Consider the following 23,552-nt stretch of genomic DNA (forward strand, 5'->3'; position numbering starts at 1 on the left):
CCCAAAAGCAAAGTACAATAATGCTGTCACGGTCCGTGCAAATAATAGACGCCAGGATACTTCCTGCGGGAAAAACGTGATCGGCTGTCTTGAAAATGATGAAAATGTGTTGTGTTCGGAGATGCACTGTCTGACATTCCCCAAAGGTTTTGGAATTTATCATTTTCATAGAAGAAAAAAAACCCAGTTAAAAAATCAAAATGAATCCATCTGAACCCGCCGGTGAGAATGACAAATGGCGTGGAAATTTGGTGTTTGTGTTGGGCAATTCAGATACAGACAAGTTGATTGGTCTTGGCGTGGACAATTGATTTGCAACTTCCAGGTCCAATGCACATTCAGCCTCAGCAAAGAATAGGACAAGGTCATTACGTCAATAATTATTTTACTCACGGGACAGGTTGAAATAAACAAAGAAATGGTTCCAATGAGATAAAAAAGAAAGAACAAGACGATGCAACACAGAACAAATACGAACACTTAAAAGAAAAACAATTCACTGAAAATGAGGGGAGTCAGTGAGCAGTTGGGAAGAAGGAATCAAAAGACTTGGAGTGTCTGTTTGTCCTCAGTTAGGCCACACAAGGACAGTCACGCCAGCCGCAGGGCATGAGGGTGAATTCTGTGACAAGGAGCTGTTTTGGGCTGATTGCTTTTGTGCTTGCTCAGACACCTGTTCTTCACAATGACAGCTCGTCTCTCTGCATGACTCTGCTTCAGTTCTATTCGCAATTTTCAAGGCAGAAAAAAAGGAGAGCAGATTCGAAATCCCCCCCCCCCCTCAAAATAAAAATAAAATAATATTATTATATATTTTGTTCGAAGACACCTGGGAAATGGTTTCAAACGTGTGTGTGTGGGGGGGATAATATGTCTGTTTTAATATGAAGACAAGTTGAAAGATGAGTCACTAGTGACCAATTTTCAATGGCATTTGTGGGAACGCCAACTTGAACAGAGAATAATCAAACTAAGAGAGGTCTTATTTTAGTAGGCGATCTTTGACTTGTAACGGAAGTTGTCGCTGAAGTGACAGGAAGTGGCTTCTGCCCATATTCGCTCGTCCCTTTTCTTTGCAGACTAACAAGCAGCAGACGGTAAATTTCTCCAACAGTGCATCTGCATTACAGCAATTCTTTTATCAAGCGATTATGCAATATATTTATGTTGTTGCACGTACTGACTGATTGCGTCGTTTCTGCGCTGACGGGCCAGCTACTAGGCGGCTAAACGCATTAACAAGGCATTGTTTCATATAGCACTCTATTAGTGTCTCTACAATATGTTGCGGCTGCTCCTCCAACGAAACTGAGCTGTCGTTAGCATTGTTGCCCTTTCTTGTTCGATTGCAGTTTTCAGGGAGACGTTTGATCATTTCACCCGGTCAAAATTAAATTAAATGAGCCGAAAGTAATCTCACCAGCATGATGTCATTACACGTTAGTACAGTACATCATTGCTTTTTTTTTACTGCTTCAAAACCTTTTTGGGGGGCGGGTATTTGTTTTGCTTTCCTTCATCAAACACATATTTTGCAAGCTTTCTTTATTCATTCAAATTTTCATCAATTCAATAGCATGATGAACGTCTTCTTGGTTAGGAGGTTCGGTAAACCGCCGACAGGGGGCGCCTGTTGCTCTACCGTTGCGTAATACAAAACGCAATACTGTACTGTATAAAACTTCACATCCGGCCGAATTTGATGTCAGTCATTTCTTAGCATTAATGATATTAACTATAAAGTGGTGGGCTTCCCTTTGTACAAGTACATTAGGGATATATTTGTTTTATGAGGTTTGCACCAATACCACTTTTTTCAGACCGAGTGCTAGTACTTTAAATTGAGTACTTGCCAGTACAGTGTACCGATACTTGATAATGTCTTTCAATGATGAAAATGTGTTGTGTTTTAATCAAACATTTTGAAATATTTTCAGCAAGAGTGTTATGTATTATTTCTACTATAAACCTGCCATAGTTAACCAAGTTACAGCGTAGCAATCAAAAGAATTGTTAATTTTTTTAGCCATTCATAATTTCAGTAGTATAATTTGTAGTAGTGGAGCATTTTTACGAGTCCATGTATAATTACAGGTCTATTTTTAGTGAGCTATCCTGATACAACATATAAACAACCTCAGATATTGTTTAAGAAGAATGTGTGATTTCCTAAAGTTTATTGTGTGCATTATAACACACACAATAATTGTATATAGTCACAAAACATGAAGTCACCAATTTGATATAGCATTGTAGCATAAAAGGAAATAACTTCAATATTTAGGAATTATTTTAACTCCATTTTCTACATGTGCATATTAATGATCACAACTTAAATTGCCACCTGAACCACATGAAGTGAGAACCATTTAAAATGAATAAGAAAGTGGCAGATCACCTGAGTACCGCAGTAACCCTTTTTTCGACCGGCCGGTTTTGGTCTGCAGGCACACTTGTTTTATACTGTACATCTATACGGTACAAGTACGTATGTATTTTATTTAATTTTGTTACTAAATTCCTTAAATTATGTAATGCCCACTTTGGTCCTCAGATTTATCTCACTATGAGTGCTGTTGTACCCAACCATCGAAGGACCAAGCCTGGAGGTAATAATACAAAACCCCCTAAATTTTCTGGCTCGAAGCTGACATTTTATGGTTTGGTTTGGATCAAATAGAAATTGTCACTTCATTGCAGGCATAAAGCCAGGAGCGGCAGCCAGTGGCGCGACTGGACCAACGTCTCAGATTCCCGGTCTGTCCCAGACTGCTGAGGAAAGCACGGCGGTCGAGAGGATCAGCGGACGGCGGGTTGGCATCTTTGAATCCGACTCCGACTACGTCAAACTTGCAAAGCAAGGCGGGCATAAAGGTAATCCTAATTCATTGACTACGTGGTGCTACTTACTGTGATGAAATGTTTGGAAATGTGATTATTTGTGCGCCGTAGGGCTGTTGAGCCATGACGCCGACGCGGATGACAGGCCCAAGGCAGCCTACAATCCCAACAACTGGTTCTCAGGTGACGACTCAAACAGGTAAATCTTAACAAAGGGAACTTCTTGCTTCATCTCAACATGGGGGGAAAAAAAACAAAAGTGCCACTAAACAAGATAGATAAATGGATAGATAGATGCCACATTATTAATGTTAAGGGAGTTTAACGTATCGACAAAAGTCTTTTTTGTTGTGGATTTAAAAAAAATGTGTGATCTTGTATGATGCGTCCTTACGTCACAGTGCCGCTCATTGGTAGGCCCGAGACAAAAGATAAAAGCCTTTTTCACAAATTGTCGGCGGGCAACTTGAGCCGGCGTGCACATTGATGACATTTCCAAGCCGCAGAATGCGATGTGCGGCTCATGGTTTGTCACGGTGGTTTTGTATTTACAGCGGCAGCAACGCAACGTCTCCCAACGGCCAGGCGAAGGGCGGCAAGCAGCCTTTGCTTGCACCGTTTGGCACTGATAACAGTTCGTCCTGGGAAAGAGAGACTGATATATTTACTCATGATAAAGATAAGGTGAAGACGTCAAAAGAGTCGCCCTGTTTTCTTTCATTATTGGCCTCCCTCCCCCGTTGCCCTCCGTTTTGCTGCTAATATGAGTTTGCTCCATCATCATGGTGTCACCACAGGCTGTGTTTCCTGTTTACTTTCATCCGTAGTCAGTTGCTTCATCATTCATGGTCCATCGCCACACTTCCCCCCCCCCCCCCCCCCCGCGCCCCCCATCATGCATGTCAGTGAAGTGATTGCACGATAAGCCGGCTCACCTTTTCCTCCTGCAGATGTCCCCTGATGGTCCCGCCACTCAGATGGAGGGGCTGTCTGTGAGCAACAAGTACAAGAGAACGTGAGTACGACCCCACGGCCACACGGATGGAGATGACGGGATGAGGGTTTCGCTGAAGTTTGCCTTTCTCTCTTGTCTGCACAGTTCTCACATTAAGCAAACGGCCCCCGTCAGCATGTCCAAGCTGCTGAGTCACGGCTACGTGGAGGAGAAAAAGAAGTCTCCCAATGACGACGATGCCTCAAGTACGACATACGTCACGACGTTTTGGGCCTGGTTTACAAAGATCCCAAATAGCGGGCGCTAAATTTGCGCGCTCACAAAAAAAACTGCGCGGCAATTTTGCCTGTTTGGCAAAAGCGTTTTTGGGAGCGCGCGGTCGGTCGGTCGGTCGATCAACTTCCGCATCTTTTTGCTTGCGCAATCAAGTTTGCTCCTGTCTTTTTGCACATGCGAACCTTCAGTAAATCAGGTTCATTATGTATGTTTGATCGCGTAGTCATTGCAATCACCCGGAACTCATGTGTCTTTGTGGGGTTGTTTTGCAGGTGTGACCTCGGAGCAAACGAGCACCGTAGCGACGGAGGATGCGGATGACCTGGATTAGTGCATCCAGTCGCTGTTCTCACACTGACTCGCTCAAACACTGACTGTTTGTGCTCATGTTTATGCAGAGGGATGAGCCCTTCCGTTGATTTGCTTTGCTTTGGATAAAGCATTTAATTGAGTAGATGTGGTGATGTTGTTTTGTTTTTGTAACGCAGTTCCTCCATTTGACAGGTCACTTGCGAGCCGTGCGGACAACTAATCGTTTGGTTCTCTTAAAACGTTTCCATCTCCAAGCATGCTTTTTGAGCTGCTCAATTGGCCGGCCTAATCGTGCCAAGATCCAGCAAGTCCGTTCTTGATGTGCTGTGCTAATTTATTTGCGTTCAAGTGAAGTAAAATTAAGTCTGTGTGTGTGTGTGTGTGTGTGTGTGTTTGAGCTGCAGTTGCGAGCTGACTGCAAAGCCGCTCCAGCAAAGTGATGTTTAGATTCCACTTCTGCAAAATATTTGTTTAATGCTGTATTCACCCGATGTCTCCTGTTCTGTCTGTAAGCAGAATAAAAATGAGTCATAGTAGAGATGCGGCTGCGCCAAGTGTTCGATGGCGACATTGTCTTACTTACTGACTGATATTTTGCAGACCGACAAGCTAAACATGCATTGAACAGCCCTGTAACCACACACATATACAGTGCAATGATGTTCATCTTCTCTTCTTATTCGTTAAGTAGGTTTGAGGGTTTTATTTTTTTTGAAGCACTATTTAATTTACCGTTTGTGTAATTCACTAGTTGAACTGTGACAAGTTGGAACTAACCAAAGTGGGAAAGCACACACACCTGGACTGACTCACCTATATGTGCTTCGTCACACACACGTTTTATTTCAATAAATGGGCATGTGCATGTACTGCTTTCGTCTTTCTCCATCGTTATTACCAGTGTTAGTCTCATTTGGTGTTCCTCATTTTACTACATGGCCTCACTGGGAATACTAAGACTTAAAGCATTCCCATTTCTAATCACAAAACATGCCGATTTAATTTTTTTTTCATACCAAATCACAACGCTAGCATCTTTCAAATGGGTTTATGACTGAGATGAAATGAGACCAAGATAAATCATTTCCAAATGTTTTTCCACCATTAATGTTACCTATAAGCTGCTGTACAACTGGACTGGGGGGAAAAAGAACCGAAATAATGGCTGTGTGCAGAATTAGCCAATCACAAACTCATTTGACATGGTAGTCAGCCACTGAGTAAAGGGCCTCAAAATAGCCACACATCCATTTGAGCTGTTTGAGTATGCTTTTCCTGACATGCTTTCTAGCAGAAGCCTGAGCGTTTGGTTATGTGCCAACACCACCTATTTGAAACTGTTCATAATTCCATGATCTACCTTGACTAAGACCCCAGTTCCAGCTGAAAGAAACAACAACCCCAAAGCATGATTCTTCCACCGCGCATGCGTCACTCTAGGTAGGGCGTTCTTTTGATGATTAGCATCAAATATATTGTACCTTTTTGGAATTATGCCCGGCAAGTTCAATATCCGTTTGGCAACATAATTAAGGTCCTACGGTCCAGAGAGGAGCAAAGAGGATTCCATATATTAGTGTTAAAAGTTTTCACAAAAGTCCATTTCAGTTTGTTTTACGTGATCGTAAAACGTCGCATTGATCGAATTTCATACAAAAGCGGAAAAGTCCACATTTGATATTTTTAGTTCTAACTTCTCACTAGGCGGTTGAGTCCTGAAAAAAAAGCATACTGTTAATGTGTATATAGTAGGTGCTGCTGTATCAAAATGAGATGTTTACGATATATTTTGTTTCATAAATCAAATCATTATTATTATTATTATTATTATTATTATTATTATTCGATATCACGTTAAATGCATTTTCCAGTGCGGGCACGCGTCCTCTGCAAACTTGCAAAGGCGAATCGACGGTCGATCGACCCACTGATCAGAAAACAATCCATCGCCGCATGGTGACGTCACGCCGCTCATCGGTAACACTGGCTCCGCGGTTGGTGGGCGGGCGGCAGATTTCCGCGCGGACGCCACCAGAGGTTGAAGTGCATACAGTATATCGTTATTCATTATTACAACCCGTGGACGCACGCGCAGAGTCGGGCTCTGTTTGAAACGTACAACATACAATAAGGCGCAATTACAGCGTGCGGATACTTGTTTTTATTTGGATTTTTTGGTCGTTTTGGAAATGTAGCCGCTGTCGCGGCTGTGGAGGATGAGGAGGATGGCTGCCTAAGTGGACGGAGCGTGCCAGGTGTGGCCTGCTTCCAACAGCAACATCTGGCTGGTGAGTCGCACCGACAGCCGCTTTGCCAGGCAGACTCTTCGGCGTGTGCGAACGAGCGCGGGGCGGCCCGGGGAGGGACGATCCAGCCGGCCAGCCAGCCGGCCGGCCGTCCAGCCGGCCAGCCAGCCGGCCGGCCAGCCAGGCAAACGGTCAAACGGGCAAACGGGCAAACGGGCAAACGGGCAAACGGGCAAACAGGCATGGAGGCATGGAGGCTCCGTTTCACTGCAGCTGCCTTCCTCGCGTCGGCTCCGGCGAGTCGTTGGCGACCTCGTCCTTGCTTTGCCGGAGGACGCTTCGCGAAATAAAATGCCCTCCGTGTAGTGTGCGTGCACGACTGCACTTGCAGCAGTCATTGTATATGCTTCACATCTAGTCTTATTGATTGATTGAGACAGCTCGGGGAAAAAAAAATCCACGTAAGAATAATAAGAGGACTTCTTAATAATGCTACTGGTTTTGTGTGTCACAACCATATAGACGTCTACAAAAAATGACACTTTAGTTTCTTTGCATCTCGGTGATGGTTTGTTGGCAGGGCATTTGTTTGTAGAAACACATCATTTTGCAGTGGTTTATTCATTTTATTGTATTCCCGCCCCCCAGGGCTGTATGCGATCACATGTGCCATTGAAAACATAAACCTGCGGGGATGCAAAGGATTAAGAATTTGGACATTACATGAGGTTGACCAGTGAGTCTTTTTCTCATTTTTTCTGAAGCGTCCGAATGAATCCCAGCAGGATTACGACGGTGGCTGAATCACAAAAAGCTCCATAGCCTGTGTAAATTGAAAGACGCCCAAGTCCACACGTTCTTTCCGTCTCAAGGACGCCACCTCAGCAGCAGCAGCAGCAGCAGCCGCCGCCGCCGCAGCAGCAGCAGCAGCAGCAGCAGCAGCCCGAGTCTGGACTGGACGGCCTCAAGGTAGCAGAGATGGAGGAAGTGCACTCACAAGGAGAAGGGCCGATGGCGGTGGGAGACGGGCCGGGCGGCGGCGCCTCCAACGTCAACAACAACACCACCACCACCACCACCACCAACCTGCTGGCTTCCGTCAAGGAACAGGTGAGATGGCAACACACGCATGCACGCTCGCTGTGGATTGGACTCCCTCGCCGTGCTTGCGTGCACGTCCGCGCCACCCGCCCGCATCCTTGTCTTCATCTCCCGGAGGAAGCTGCGCCTCTGTCAAATGTACGCATGTAGCAAGTCCCATACACGTTTCAGGTTCTGATGATTTCAGTTCCATATTTGGATCAAACTTTGCATCCTTTAAGGCAGTTTGATGTTTTGTGTGAATAAACATTGTCATTATGGGACTGTTGCTGGAACATCTGTTGTTGTGCCCATTGTTCTCTTATCCCTCCACCGGTGGCTCATGGCTTTTCTCATCGGTCTACCCGCTGTCCCTCGACTCTTTCTTTCCATCCCGCGGAGTTTGGGTTCCGTTGGAGGGTTCTTCCTTCCAGGAAGTTTTCCCTGCTTGCAAGTGCTTGCTCATGCGGGGTTAGGTTGGTTTTCTTGAACTCATTCACTGCCGAGGACATATTTATTTGTTTTTTCACAGTCCAGCCATTCAATCTCAGGGACGTATTTATATTTATTTCAAACGTTAAGGTTAAAGAGGGTCTGAAAATGTCCGGCAGTGAAGGAGTTAATATGTGAGGCGTGTTGTTCTTGGCTCGCTCTATGTGTCAGGTTACCTTGAGATAACTTGTGTTGTGAATTGCCTTTGAGATACCACTTGACTTGACTGAAAGGAAGAAGAATAGTGAAGCTAATCAAGACAAGGGTGGTCTTTGGCGTATTCAATTCAATTCTGGGCTTTTGAGAGTATGCGCACGCGGCCCTACGCATTCGCAGTGTTTTCAGATCCACAGTCGGCTCGCCGTGTCCAAAGTCGCAGGGACGCACGCGCCTGATCAACCATCACTCCTTCACACACTGCTGTCAGATGATCAAACTGTAGCTCTGATGTTGAATCTAAACGGCCTTTGCTTAGGATGACATTTTTGCCTTGTCGAATGGATCATAGACGTATCATTAGTACCTCCAAGTTCCCACACATGGCACTATTTCTTTGCTTTTTACTCCTTTTGAGGTACAGGCAGACGTCCCGGCCAGGGAGTGAAATCGATGCCATAAAGTCACCATCATTCTCTCAGAAGTCGATATTGCACTCTGCTCAGATAAACTGAAGCCAGTAATCTTAGTTGTGGAGAAAATAAGCTGCAGTGTTATCAGATGGCCAGCATCGGCAAGCAGATGTAGGCCAGATCTGGAGATCAATGCACGCTCACAATGTAAGAAAAAGATGCATGGTGCTTGAAAAAAACAACGTGCGCACTCAGCTAAAAGCTCTTGAGGGGGTTCAATAGAGCAACGGCAGGGTCACATCGGCGCACAGAACCTTGACCTTGCTTGAACAGAGCCGGATGACTGGCTCTCACGTGGCGCCGCTGCAAACCACAGCTTCCCGCTGACTCCAGGTCGCAAGACCTCGTCGGTCGCCGCAAGTTACCTGGCGCCAGAGGCGCAAGTCTCGCGTCTTAACCTTCAAGTTACAAGCATGTGGCAAAAATCAAGCTAGGAGTGTGTGGAGTTTGCATATTTCCCCCGTGCCTGCGTGGCTTTTCTCCGGGTACTGCGGTTTCCTCCCACATTGCAAAAACATGCATGCTAGGTTGATTGGACTCTCTAAATTGCCCCTCGGTGTGATTGTGAGCGTGATTGGCAGGCTCCAGCACGTCGCGACGCCCCTGAGGAGAAGCGCTTTGGATAATGGATGGATTTCATGTTCAAAGTGCTTTACGTAAAACATTAAAGGCATTAGCGAAAGAGAAACAGAATCTTAAGATCCTAACAAGATCAAACATCAGAACAAAATCATCTAAAATAATTCGATTCAAATGATATAAACCAAGCATCAGTTTCGCTAAATGAAAAGAGAGTGTGCAAATGAGGGTGAAAACAACAGAATCAAGCATCGAGTCATGAGAATGAATGGTGAGGAGCGCGGTGAGTAAATGCGGCTTCACTTTGTTTAGTTGTGGTTCTGGGAACACACAAGTGACGAGGCCTGTCCCAGACCACCTAAGGGGTCCGGATGCGTCACAGGCTACTAACACATCTTGCATGTATTTTGCTCCAAGACCATTTCGAGATGTATAAACCAGCAGCAAGATTTTCAAATCAATTCTTTGACTCACAGGAAGCCGGCGTAGTGATTTGAGGACAGGTGTGATGTGGTCCACTTTCCTGGTGTTTGTAAGGACTCTGGCGGCAGCATTTTGGCTCAGCTGCAGTTGCCTGATTGATTTTTGATGAAGACCTATAAAAACACCAAATATGGCCTACTGAAAATAAAAGCATGAACAAGTTTGAGCAAGCAAGTCAAGAAGAATTGGACGTAACGGGGAGTTTGCGCCGTTGTGGGATGGAACCTAGCCGAGTCGTACAGGCATCCCTCATTTGCATTAAAATCGGGGCAGTCGCAGGGCAAGCCGCGCTTGACATTGTGGAAACTCAAATAGACTCGCTGGGGTTTGTGCCAAACATTGGCAGCTAAACTGCAAGATCTCCCCTTGCCGATGATGTCGTCAACTGTGCATGTGTGCAATTGGAGACCGCCTTACACCCACAACCGTGCATCCGTGCGCATCAGGGCATCCATCCCCCAATTGTTGTGCCATGCCGCCAGGGCGGTTCCATTCAAGGGGCGTCCGGGCCAGCGAAGCTTTTTGTCACCGCCTTGGCAGTTGATTCTCAGTTTTGCTATTCAATGTGTTTTGATGAGGTGTAAAATGCTCATTTTGACTCCCAAACTGCGATCATAAACCGCTTATTTTGAGCCTTGGAAACAGAAACAAACAGCATGACAGTCACAAGCATTTCGAGGAAAATACTTGCCTTCCAAGATCTATACACTTGTTTGCTATCCGTTGGTGATCTTTGACGTGTAACTTAGATGGCTAAGGAGGAATTCCAATTGAATAATAAACATTCTGCACGAGCGAAAAATGTTGTGTCATGTGACTCCGGGCCCCAGCCTCTGCCTGGCGCATCCACTTACTGACTTCTCCCAGCTCTCCAAATGCCTTTTCACTTGTTCAGAGAGGCGTGCCTGTTGCTTTCCATTAAAAGGTGGGCGTTTGGAAAATCAAAAGTGTTTGAGTGCATCAGTGGGTCATGTTTGTGGGTAGACAGAGTGGAGGGATAGCGAAGCGGAAAGCAGGCATGTGTTGCATTTTTCTCCATCAAGGTGAACGTGGGCGACGCAGCTGCTTTCCCTCTTGTGATTTCTCCCATTACCGGACATTTACGATGAACACGAGCACGCAAACAATACAAATAGCCACTGTGTCCAGGCTTTTGGGCTTACAAAGCAAGAGTAGCCCCAAGACCTTAAGAGTGAATTATTATTTTCTCTTCCTTTAACCCATTAAGGACTAAAGCGCCTGTCTCAACAGTTCCCCAAAACCGTCCGTCGCCTTTGGAATTACCCTTGAAAACCTGAAGTTCTCCCAGAAATTCAACACTTACAAAATGATTCATATTTCTGCCCCTGTAGCAGACAGAAACATCATTCCAAAAGAATTAAAGAGCTTAGACGTGGCTTTCACACAGGCAGAATTGATGATTATTTACTGTTTCAATCGAAGATGTAAAAATAACGTGACAGTGCAATAGACTGACTGATTTTAATTACAAAAAAAAAATCGAGTGGTAATTACCATCCTCTATTCTGTTACAAAGAAGTCAATATCGTCATTGTCTACAAACCGTATCATATCACGTTCGACCGGTTCCGCTGGTCGTCTGTATGGCACTGCCGTTACTTATCAGAGCTCCGGGCGATCGACGACGTCCGCCATTAGCCTCCCTACGGCTCGAAAAACTCCACGACATCCTCCGAGGTCTCGCGACACCCTCACGTGTATATTCTGATGCATTTAATTGGCTAGGAGACGGAGAATTGAATTAAAAAAAGACACCGGCGTATCCGCTCTCCCGGCTTTAAAGGTAGAATGACGCAACAGCGCTCCCGTGAAAATGTGAACATTTGGAACAAGCTTAACTGTGGTTTCTGTGACTTTTGAAAGGCTGTGTCCGAGGAGCTTCTTGATCTCCAAGATATGGTCAAGTCATTCCCAAATTGATGGCCTCTAAATGTAATATTGAAGTGATGCCAAGGTTTCCAGCAAAAGGCTAAATGGAAAGTGCAACCGACGTGCCTACTTGGATACAACCCCCGCCCCTGTGACCATGTCGAAGTGTCCTTGAGAAAGATGCTGAACCCGAGTTGGTCTTGATGCGGCATCATCAGGCCGTCGAATACAAAGACGTCCGTGTGAAGGACAGAATTGTCAAAAAATATAAGCGGGTGAGTGAAGAATTGAAGAATGAAGAATTACGATTGAGGGGGAATGAAACCAAGGGGTTCAGTCCAACCTTCGGTTGATCAAATAATTATTGAATAGGTGTCCTTAGTGTCCTTATGGTGGTCCTTCTAGTGTCCTTTGTAAATACCAGACAAAAACAGGATCTCTTTACTGACTATTAACAAATTGAATTTCCTGAATTTTGATGAGATTAGAGTCGTGCTTGTCCGTAGGTGTTTTTTCCCCCATGCGACCCACCACTAGATAATGAAATACTCTATTGATCGGACATATCAGTTGATTTTATTAGCAAACAAGTCCATTTTCATTTATAAATTGTTTTTAAAGAAACCAAAACCCAAAAGTCATGCAAGCCTGCAGCAACTTGCCACCGGCTGCCACTTCGAAGGTCCACGCAACCTTTTGCGACGAGCACGGCGACGGCCGCACGCCATCCGACACTGTCAAGGTTGCGTTTATCACATGAGCAGCCGACCCAAATACAACAATGCGTCTACCCTGAGATGGAAACTGGATTTAGGTCTCTTTTGGGACTTTGGAGTGCACGAACACGAGGCGCTTACGTAATTATCGCGTAAAATTCCAGAATTGTATGTTTTTCCAGTGAGCTCTAGATCGTCAGTTATTCAAACTGTCCGTCCAAGAGTTCACTTGATTGGATTAATTGTAAGTACTATAGATGCATTTCAGTCTTCTGTTTACTTAGTCCATATAGGAGCCGAGGGTAGAATGCTTGAATGGTGTTCTAGACGACAAAATATGGCGGTTGGGACTGCTGCCTCCTGAGAAATGCCCAAGTGCCATTGAGCAGAGCACGGAAGCCCCAAAGCACCACACTGGGGCGCACTGACAATCGCCCCTCCTTGCCTGCGTTCCTGCATCGTAGGACAGGTTCTCTTGACAAGTGAATTGAAAATGAAGTCTATGTAAGGGTTCAAGAAATAATAGGCATCAAGTGGGCCTGTCGACGGATGCTTCCAACGCACATCACGGCTGTGGATGTGCGCCCACAGGAGCTGCAGTTTGAGCGTCTGACGCGGGAGTTGGAGGAAGAGCGTCAGATCGTGGCGAGCCAGCTGGAGCGCTGCATGCTGGGAGCCGAGTCGCCGGTGGCAGACAGCAGCAGGTAACAACTTCTTTTTCTGCAAAGTGTAGTGGAGCCTCTGAGGCTGGACAAAATCACTTCTGGAATGACCTCACATTTCTTCAAATTTGTTCACATCTTCAACCATTCATACCATTCTGTGCTTGCATCACAGAAAGACACACACACACTAAAAACATCCATGCACATCGTTTTATTCAATAGTGGTCAATTCAGTTCCTGAGTTGTTGAATGTGAAGCCCTCGCTGAACTGTCTCATGCATGTGATGCTTTGAACTCTGGGTTTTGGTGTGACTTGGTGTACTGGATCGGCTTTGGTTGACCTCCAGATCATCGAATGCCTTTGACCTCGGAGGTTTGAGTGTTCCGGAGCACACAATTGTATTTTGGGGGTCTGCAGATTCATAATGAGCTTTGATTCACACTGACAACTTTCTGTCTTCTTGCTCAAGCTCGTCTGAGAAGTCATTTGCTTGGAGATCTGCGGGTATGAATTCTCTCTTTCTGTTACACATTTGTCGTAGTATTTTTCATAAAACATATACTGCAATCCCCTAAAATCTGTATTTTTTTTTTTTTTTTTACATATTTCTCTCACATAACTATTCTACACTCTAAAAACAGTTGGATCAAAAATAACACAATTTTCAGTCAAAAATGGACCGATCCATTAATTGGGTCATTTGACCCACTTTTTTCCGTTGTTTTGTATAAAACAGCCCAATTTTGGGGTCGTTTTCTGCAAAAACAACCCATAACCTTGGCTCAAATTGACCCAAGGAGTGGATTGGTCCATATTTTCGACCCAAATTGTGTTATTTTTAAGCCAACTGTTTTTGGAGGGTACAGTTGAGACACAATCAAAGCTGGAAAGCACATCCACTTCTCACCTGCTGTCAAACAGCACCACTGGAAAATATTTCAAACCAGCTTTCCATTTGTCGGATTTGCAGAATTCAGACGATGAGATGGACTTTTTACAGATTTTGCAAACATCATTTTACAGAGAAAAATCACCATGAAATGTGGACGTAAAAACGTGTCTTTTTGAGCTGCGATGTCTGCGTGCGTTTGCAGGAGGAGACTCGCAGGGCACGGTGTCATCGGCACGCCAAGGCCGTCGCGCGGAGGCAGAGGAGGGACTGTACCCGCCTGAAGCGGACCGCGCATCCCTGCATGACAGTGAGGGTCTGTCGCTTGTGCACACGCGGTCACCCTAGCGCTGAAATCTCAACCCCGAAACGGGAATGCCACACGCGACGGATTCCCGTTGGGGGTGATGCGTCACCGGCAGACAGGTGAAAGAGACCGGAGCACGTCCCACCGCATTTGTAGGTGGACGAGCGACGTGGGCTATCCGCTATGACATGACTGGGATTGCATGCTCAAAAACAGGATTGAGGCCATGCGCGGCGCTTTCGAGGAATTTAGAAGGACTTTTGGGACACACACAAATTCATGTGCATGGAAGCAATGAACAAGGACCCCAAAAGTTGTTTGAATTGTAAAAATGCTTCAAGGGGAAGTCAACCCAAAGATATTTTATTCAAGAACATGTTCTATGCAGACCCACGTGTTGAAACATGGCATTCTGAGCGATATTGTGTTTGCGGAATATCCACCCATTTTTCTCCATTGCCATTTTGTCACTTGCTGTTGACTGAAAATGACATTACAACTGCTCAGGGCTCAGGTAACAACCAATGACGGCTCTAATGTTTTCGGAGGTTGAGCCGTGATTGGTCGTTACCTGAGCCCTGAGCGACTGTGATGTCATTTTCAGTCGACAGCGCGTGACAAAATGGCCGCCCCCTGAGATGGATGAAAACGGGTGGATTTAGCTGCTTAACTCATATTCCACAAACGCAACATTCATCGGAATGCCGTGTTTGGACTAGCGGAGGCACATAGAAGACCATTTTTGAGTTGATTTCCGCTTTAACAAAGGCGCCTTGATGCGACCTTTAACCCACCTGAAGCATAGGTTGGCGCCGACCAACGTTTGCAAAGAGAACGGTGATGCATTTCACTCCTAATAGTTTACGGCAGCATGATTTAAAGCAACAGGCCACCAAAGATGTTTCACGCTGGAGATTTCCATCAGCGAAACTCGCCGTTGCATGAAAAGTGGTGTCAAAGTTAGTCTACCGTGCTGTCTCTTCCCATGTTGAGGGGAACAAAGCAGCTTTTCATCTCACCTTGACTCAATGTCATTTTCCACAAAATTAAAGAAAGGTGGTCCGTACATTTGATTTTTTGGAGAATGCACCCGAGTGGAATGAAATACGTTTGAAGTACGTTTGCTCCTTGATCAGAATGGATACGGACGATCCACCCTGAGATTGATGGCCGATTAGCAGATGCACAAAATGCCACCAGTCAGCGAATTGGATTCTGGAAGCCAAAAGAGATCCATCTGAAATTGAAACTAAACAAACAACTGCTCAAATCTTTAGTGCGGAGTATTTGCTTGAGGCCTCTGAGTTGCGGCTATGTCGCTGCACAATCAGTTGGAAAGACAAGAAGAGCCATCATTTGGCTCCCCAAAGCGTATGAGGAACAGAGAAAGATTCTCTGCTTTGTTGCGCAGCGGAGGAAGACCCGGATACGCAGAAAGAAGCGCACACGGCGACCTCCAGGTTGCTTGGAACACATGAGCGTGGAAGGAGAAGTTGAAGGACAAGGAAAGCGGGCGGGATGGATAAGATCAGGATGTGAGCAGTTGGCCTGAATCTGGCAAAAGAACGGCGCCGCTTCTTTCGGAGGACGGCAGAAACTGCGATGTCGTCTCATGTTTGAAGACCTCCGGTTGTACGTTTTGCCAGAGCCTTTGAACAGCCTATAAAACGGGATGAAACAGATTTTTCAACTCTTTCATCAGATTTCAGCATCATGGGACCGTCACAAGCTGAGAAGTAATCATACGACATCTGCTGAGCAAAGCTTTGATAGCGCATTTGCTCTCATTTGATTCCGTCCTGCGTCCGGAAATAAAAACATCCCCCGCAAGCTTACTCCTGCTTTGGCTTCAGTGGAAAGTAGGCCAGCCACCGAGCTGCGTGCGCGGCGCACATTGTCACCGTGCGAGCATGGAGGCTTAATGCAGATGTCCGTATCGCGTCCTTGCCTTTTGCACCTTTCGAGCCAAGTGAGATGAAATGCTAACGAGTCAAACCCGCTGCCCGCTGCCCGCTGCTGTCTGAGCGATGTTTCCTGCTCCCCTCGCAGGCTCGGGCGGCCACTCGGCTCACGTGACGTCCTATTCAGACAGCGGCTATCAGGACAGCAGCGTCAGTTACTACAGCAACCAGAACGTTGTGCGTTCCGAGCCCCGGGCCTCCCTTTCGAGAAGCCCAAGAGCCGAGGGTCAAGCGTCCGCCGGGCAGGTGGGTTCGGTCTGACTGCGATGAAGGCTGGTTGGAGTTTTCTTCCCCTACCATTTTTTTTACGTGGCCATTTTTGGCCATGCAAAGAGGCATGCAGTGGCGCAGCCGACATTGTTTTTCCTTTCATGTTTTCTCAATAAAAATTGCTCTCTTCCGTGTTGTACTGCGGAAAGCCACACAGTAATAAGAGTTGCTCTCCTCATAACACCCAAAACTTGACGTTTACCCGTCCTTGTAGCTGTTCTTCTTCTTTGGTGCAAACCGGCCAAACTGATATTGTCCTTCCACCGCAAGCAAACCAATGTGAACGGACGGTGGCTGGGTAATGTGAAGTTTGCTGCCGCCAAATGTTTGCTAGCGTCGCAAGACAAATAATTGGCCAAGGGACAGCTTGTATCTAGATTGACTCCTTCATTAAGGCACTTGTATCTCAAGGCACCGCTGTAGTGTATCATTTTTCACTTATTTGTGGCATACAGTTATGACCTAACATTAGTATAAAATGTATATATATATATATATATATATATATATATATATATATATATTGTGTATATTTAACCCTTGCAATTCCAGTTTGTTTGCACAATGCAAAGATTGGAAAACAATCATGGCCACGTTTTATTATTATTTTTTTTTATAATGGTAATGCTATGGTCTTTCTACAACCAGCAGAGAGAGCTTCCCTATCTTAAATTAGACTGCATGTAATTCTTCTCCATCTCCACTTCGTAAAATCAAAATTGAGTCATTAATTTTCTCTGTTGGAGTGTAGTAAGCCACTAAATGTCTCTTTTGGAAACCAAGACTATTACATGAGAGTGTTCCCTTGATAAGTGATGTTCTCAGGTAGAAGAACTACAAAAACTTTCAAGTGTTGACTCTAGAAAGAAAATCATTTCATGCAAATTGTATGACTCAATCCAAATGAGGTTTCCTGAGTTTCAATTGGCCAAAAGTGCTCAAGGCAAAGCCACAGGCACAATTTGATGCAAGCACTATACTATACTATACGATTGATATTTAAAGAGCTGTAGTTGGAAATTACAATAACAGACTTATGTAAGGGGAAGTCAACCCAAACCTATTTTTTTCAAGAATATGTTCCATGCAGGCCCAATAGTTCAAATATGGCATTCTGATTCATATTGCATTTGTAGAATATGAGAAATCCACCCGTTGTTGGCCATCTCAGGGGGCGGCCATTTTGTGACTTCTGTCAACTGAAAATGACATCACAACTGCTCGGGGCTCAGGTAACGAGCATTCACGGCTCACCTGTTTTCTGAAGCTGAGCCGCCATTGGTTGTTATCTGAGCCCTGAGCATCTGTGATGTCATTTTCAGTCGACACAAGTGACAAAGTGGCCGCCCAATGAGAAAAACGGGCTGATTAACTCTTATTCCACAAACGCAATGTTAATCAGAATGCCTTGTTTCAACTAGTGGGCTTGCATAGAACATATTTTCAAAAAAACATGTTTGCGTTGACTTCCGCTTTAAATCTTGGGAAGTGTCATTAACAGAGGTGAAAGGGTTCCAAAAAAAAAAAAAATGAAAGCGAGTTGTGACCAGCAAGAAGCCCAAAGCGTAATTGTGGTTTGAAAATCAGAATCCATTTTTTTTTTGTCTTTCTCCCGGCAGCCGTCTGGCCGAATGCTGCGCCGGATGGCATCCGTCCCTTCCAGGAGCCAGTCTCCCGGCTTCGCCACCGCCGGCACGGTCTCGCCGTCTCGCATATCGTTGCGAACGTCCCAGGGCAGCACCTACGACTCCCCCATCCTCTCAGAGCCCAAGCCGCTGGCCACGGTTTTCCCCGGAAGCAGCATGCCGCCCTCCTGCCCGTCACCCTCCTCGCCGGGCGACGGCGCAGCGGGCCTCGGCGGCCGAGGAGCGGGCGGCGCCGGCGGCCGCCTGGGCTCCACCCTCTCCCTCATCGAGGGGAGGGGTTTGCTGGGCTCACCCCTGCGCTCTGGCATGACGGCGGTCCCGCAGCATTACGGCTCCACGCTGCCCAGACAGAGCCAGTCCCTGGCCTACGGAGCTGACCCGTATGGCCTGTACCAGAGGAGCGCCCTGCCCCGCCCCGACAGCCTCATCGGTCGGTCAAGATCATGTGATGCCACAAATTCAAGTCAGCTGAAACTGAGACGCGCGATATCGTTGCTTTTGTTGTTGTCACGACTGCCGTGTTGTGCCCATTGTTGTCTCCTGGCTCAGCCCCTCTATCCAGTTGCTCTCGCTCGCAACCCAAATGGCCGAGACAGACGTTCGCACGTGTCAACTATCTCGCGCCGGGAGGCTTTTCACGTAAAAGACAATCCGGATGATGATTATGATGGCAACCAAAGTCGCCCTTTTGAATCATACATCGGATTGTGCTTCAGTTGTAGTTGTAGGCCGCGGCTCGTGCCGCAGCAGCCATTGGCTCTTCGGTCACATCGCTAAGCCTCTCCCGCTGACCCACATAGCGAGGTCTCTGTCACAAAGCCATCAGCCGATTGTCATCCGGCCGCCGCCAAAGGCTTTAGACGGCCATCGGCATGGGCTTTATTATACTTGCGCTCTTTCTTCTTGGTGTTCACAGTGCCCAGCGCACATGCGCTCTCGCACCCTTCGGACGCATTTGTTGTGCTTGAGCACGCGAGCGAGAAAGGAGGAGAAAGATGAGTGTGTGTGTATGTTTGAGAGGCAGTCAACTACAATGAAATGCCTCCTGTCCTCCAGCTGAGTGGTTTTCTACTAAGTGGCCTAACACGTCATCGAAGTCCTTATTCCCGGTTGTTTATGACGTCCAGCATCATCCCGGATTACAGAGAGAAGATGAGCAATAGACGGATGCACATACTGTACTTCAAATGTGATTGCTCAGCACTGGTACAATAGATTAGGTAACAAGATTGAGAGCTGCCAAAAACTTTTTTTTCCACATTATTCTCTGGAGCATATGTTAAAAAAAAAAAGGACAGGAAAGACATAAGTCTATACTCCCCCCCCCAAATGTTTTAGAGCAGCGTGGCTACATCCTTTATTTATTCATATTGATCTGCTGAGGATTTTGGGTGAACGCAGTTTGTCCGATGTGCTGCTCTGTATGCAGCGTGAACAAGTATGTGTTTGTTGCGTGTGCTCCCGCAGGCCTTCACAGCTCCTATGCCGGTCAGTCAGGCGGGATTGACCCGGACCTGAGGGCGGCGTTGTCTCCGGATTCTCACATGACCCCAGTTTTCGATGACCACTCCTTCCACAGCCCCTTGTATCACAGCCCCTCCCAAGAACTGCAGGGCTCCCTCTACGGGACAGGCGCAGGTACTGCAACGCTACCCATCTCCATCTTTAAGGTGCCGGTTGGTGTCCGATTTGTTCCGATTCCAATTTTCTTGTTCCCTCCCCTACCCCTTACCCCCCCCCCCCCCCCCTTCATATGAAATGAAAGAAATTCCTGCTTACCAATGTCAAACCGTGACATTATCCTTAATGGGAGGAGCTGAAAAAGAACAAAATACTGAAAATGGTGTCATGAGCATACGGACCACTCGATTTTCGATGGCCAAGTGTTATCAAACACGCAAAGTTGCTTAAAAGCTAGGGCATTACATTGCATGTACCTTTAGTACTACCAGTTAACACTTGCAGAAATGTTGAAGAGAGTCTTGACGACAAAAAAAACAGAAATGCTGACGCAAACCAGATTGAATAATTCTACTTGATTCTTCTTTGAATGCTTTGAACTGGTTTATATTATCATGTGTCATAAAAGATTTTAATTGTATACACACACACACACACACACGAGTCATTGTTGCCAAACTGAATTACTCTTGTCCATATAGTCTGAAAGCATCTCTTTTGCCACATGCTTGTTTAGAGAACAATGTCACTTGACTTGATGTGTTTTGGTGTGACTTTTTTAGAAAAATATACAAGATACATTTGTGAGCTGCTCTCATGGGACTTTGGAGCCTCAAGAGAGCAGAAGATGACCTTTCGTTTCAACCCGGTATATCTTTGTCTGATTGTTTTGGTCCAGGTGTCGGGACCCTGCGCCGGGCCACAAGCCATTGCAGCACTCTGCCATACCAAAGAAGCAGCTACGGGCCGAGCAATGCGGCCGTGTACGTGGACTCCTTCAGGGTCCCCGGCGAGCCGCTCTACTCGCATCAGCACTCGGAGCTGGTGGAGCGGATGGTCACCCGCACGCCATCCATCGAGAGCATCCACAAAGACCCCAGGTGCACATGTGAAAAAAACAAAACAAAAAACCAAGTGCTCACATTTGGCCAGGTTTCAGTACGCACAAAACAAAATGGAGCCGTGTTTTCCTAAGCCACTTGCTGGGTAGCTGTGGATTTTGAGCAGAGTGACTTACCCAAAGCCGGGTTCATCATTTTGACCCAGCAGACTGGGTTGAAGATTTGATTGAAATTGGTTGCCATTTTGTGTACTGAAGTTGAAGTCAATCGAATGTGACATTTTTAGGAGATATCAGCAGAGCTGAGCATTCCGCCGATGTGACCGACCGGTCCGCCTATCCGCCTATGACGGACGGCCATTTTGTAGGCGATAAGCGATAGAAGGGAAACTTGAAAAAAAATAGTCAGACCCAGCATAGTGGGAAGCCCTTTTTTTTTTTTTCCATCTATGTCATCGTCTATTTCCCTTTTCCTCAACTAAGGAATTGGGGGACCAGTGGGCCACCCGTCAGTCCTCCCGTTCCAGCTGTCACTGTTCATGTTCCTTGGGCGGGTTGAAACTGTAAAATGAGTTTTGTTGCTCTGTACTTGCGATACGCTCCATGCCAATACAACTGTATGAGTTCCGAGCACGGTCACTGACTGAATTGAAGTCATCAGTCAGGTAGCGCCGACTTGGTCGAACAGGTGTGCAACGAAGATAAAGAGGAACTCAATGCATCCTTTTGCTCTTTTTGCCCGCCAAGGGAGTTTGCGTGGCGAGACCCCGAGCTGCCAGAGGTCATCCACATGCTGCAGCACCATTTTGCGTCGGTGCAGGCCAATGCCGCCGCTTATCTGCAGCACCTGTGTTTCGGAGACAACAGGGTCAAAGTCGAGGTGAGGCGGCAGGCGCGGAAAAGGCCATGTTTCACATTCAAATTGGATCTCTTGCACTTGCATTGTTTTTAGCACCTTTAAGAAATTCAAGTGCAAGAATGTCCGTAAGCAACGCCGGGAGGAAAAAAGTCAAATGAATGGTTCAAATATGCAGACGGAATGGCGCATGCTAGTCCGTCATCCTCAAAGTACATTCTCTGCCTGAGCTTTTTTTTTTCTAACTTTTGTGAGATGCTGGCATCCTCACTCAGCCAAAGCACCATCTGCTCCAACTAAAATTTAGAAAAGATTGTCGCCAAAGCTGTCTGCGCTCTGATACTCTTCCCTGTCATCTCATTCCTGTGCAATAAATAACTGCAGTCCAATCGGCAGCCTTGTGTGACGGGACACTCCATTTGGTTCGGTTGGTCGCACGTCGACGTCTGATGCGTCCTTGGCCGCCAGCCGTCTGGGAACACGTCGCTTTTCGTAGGGAAAAGAGATGCTTTCGGACAGGATTGAATGCAGAGAGAATGCTTAGGATATCTCATCTGTAATCATTAGCATGTTTAGTCGGGGTTAGCTCTCACGGAGGCAGTTCAATCGGTTTGAATCTAAAGTTATGGGTCTTTTTGGGGGGTTTTGTTTTTTAATCTGATTTGGAAAAAAATGGCAAAATGCAAGCTTTGCAAGAGACACTAACAATCTTTCACTACAAAACAGACCCAATTCACACAATAAGCACACTAAGCACACTTAGCTAAGCGATAGCTGGTCAAACAACGACTAGGCCCGTGTCGGTTAAGCGTTTATTTGAGGAGACAAGAAAGTGATCGTAAATACAGAGACCGGTTTTGCCGCCAGATTGCGAATGTTTTCGGTACAGATGCCTGCGTGCAATAAATAACTGCAGCCAGAATAGATGCAAGATAAGGTGGCGGTGAAACAGGATGCTGGTGACAGCTCTGATGCCTAACACAAGGACAGATACTGGGCGCGTGTGATTACTTTGCGGCCACGGGAGATGGTATGAACCGAGTCAGCGTCGGCATCATGGGGAGGCACGTTAGCCACAGCTTCAGTGGTCTTTGGTCTCTCCGCAGGTGTGTCACCTGGGAGGGATCCAGCACCTGGTGGATCTGCTTGACAACAAGGCGTGCGAAGTGCAGAAGAGTGCCTGCGGGGCTTTGAGGAACCTTGTGTACGGCAAAGCCACAGACAACAACAAGGTGGCGCTGAGGAACTGCGGTGGCGTGCCGGCACTCTTGCGCCTCCTCAGGAAGACCACCGACAATGACGTTCGTGAGCTGGTCACTGGTACGTCTGGAACATCGATGGCTTCATAACCTTTGGAAACTGTTTGACCGCCCGACAGTTGGGATGCTGCCGGACACCAAGTGATCGCTCAACGCTCAAGCCTCAAGCTCTCTCGACCCATGGTTTTTTTTTTGGGTTCAGAATATGTTCTCTGCATGCCCACTAGTTGAAACGCGGCATTCTGATTAATATTGCGTTTGTGGAATATGAGAAATCCGCCCATTTTTAGCTAGCTCAGGGGGCGGCCATTTTGTCACTTCTGTCGACTGAAGATGACGTCAAAGTTGCTCAGGGCTCAGATAACGACCGATCGTGGCTCAGCTTCAGAAAACAGGTGAGCATTTGACGGCTTAGGCTTTGCAGTTTTGTGAGCATCATTCCCTTGGACATTATGGTCGGCATTGGAGCAGTGTGTGACCTACCCCCGAATGCCTTTCTCGAGCGTAGTTTTGTATCTGTACAAAAACACACAAGAAAGAGGGTCCAGGTTTTAAGAAGACAACTGCGTGACGCAGACTGGCTGAGCAGTGGTCCAATGTCCAGACTGGCAGTGAGTGCAGCAATGTGCGCATCAGCTGTTTTGTGGCTGGCGAGAGTGGCTGCTGTGTTTTGAGCGA

General features: G+C 46.4%; 2 protein-coding genes across 5 annotated transcripts in view; both read left to right on the top strand.

Moving 5' to 3' along the window:
• The first annotated feature begins 1,007 nt into the window (after nucleotides 1–1,007).
• Nucleotides 1,008–5,253, top strand: c1h7orf57 (chromosome 1 C7orf57 homolog). The gene is made up of 8 exons (XM_086041464.1): nucleotides 1,008–1,097; nucleotides 2,555–2,609; nucleotides 2,701–2,874; nucleotides 2,953–3,040; nucleotides 3,396–3,525; nucleotides 3,792–3,856; nucleotides 3,941–4,041; nucleotides 4,345–5,253. Exons 2-8 carry the CDS (start codon nucleotides 2,567–2,569, stop codon nucleotides 4,401–4,403), a joined length of 660 nt encoding a protein of 219 aa, XP_085897590.1. The 5' UTR covers nucleotides 1,008–1,097; nucleotides 2,555–2,566; the 3' UTR covers nucleotides 4,404–5,253.
• Nucleotides 5,254–6,368: 1,115 nt separating this feature from the next.
• LOC147154111 (plakophilin-4-like) overlaps nucleotides 6,369–23,552 on the top strand; it is a 36,391-nt gene continuing 19,207 nt past the window's right edge. The window contains exons 1-11 of one of the 4 annotated variants that reach the window (XM_086041505.1): nucleotides 6,369–6,672; nucleotides 7,503–7,740; nucleotides 13,091–13,203; nucleotides 13,635–13,669; nucleotides 14,260–14,370; nucleotides 16,411–16,568; nucleotides 18,212–18,668; nucleotides 19,706–19,876; nucleotides 20,598–20,799; nucleotides 21,507–21,639; nucleotides 22,722–22,935. In XM_086041505.1, the coding sequence (XP_085897631.1) occupies nucleotides 7,609–7,740; nucleotides 13,091–13,203; nucleotides 13,635–13,669; nucleotides 14,260–14,370; nucleotides 16,411–16,568; nucleotides 18,212–18,668; nucleotides 19,706–19,876; nucleotides 20,598–20,799; nucleotides 21,507–21,639; nucleotides 22,722–22,935 (1,726 nt within the window). In that variant the 5' untranslated portion in view covers nucleotides 6,369–6,672; nucleotides 7,503–7,608. Of the gene's footprint in view, nucleotides 6,673–7,394; nucleotides 7,741–13,090; nucleotides 13,204–13,634; nucleotides 13,670–14,259; nucleotides 14,371–16,410; nucleotides 16,569–18,211; nucleotides 18,669–19,705; nucleotides 19,877–20,597; nucleotides 20,800–21,506; nucleotides 21,640–22,721; nucleotides 22,936–23,552 lie in introns of all 4 variants that reach the window. The other 3 variants (XM_086041486.1, XM_086041478.1, XM_086041494.1) reach the window with 3 other exon arrangements.

The sequence above is a fragment of the Filicampus tigris genome, chromosome 1 (assembly GCF_054856515.1).
Source record: "Filicampus tigris isolate MCC_2025a chromosome 1, RoL_Ftig_1.0, whole genome shotgun sequence".
NCBI lineage: Eukaryota > Metazoa > Chordata > Actinopteri > Syngnathiformes > Syngnathidae > Filicampus > Filicampus tigris.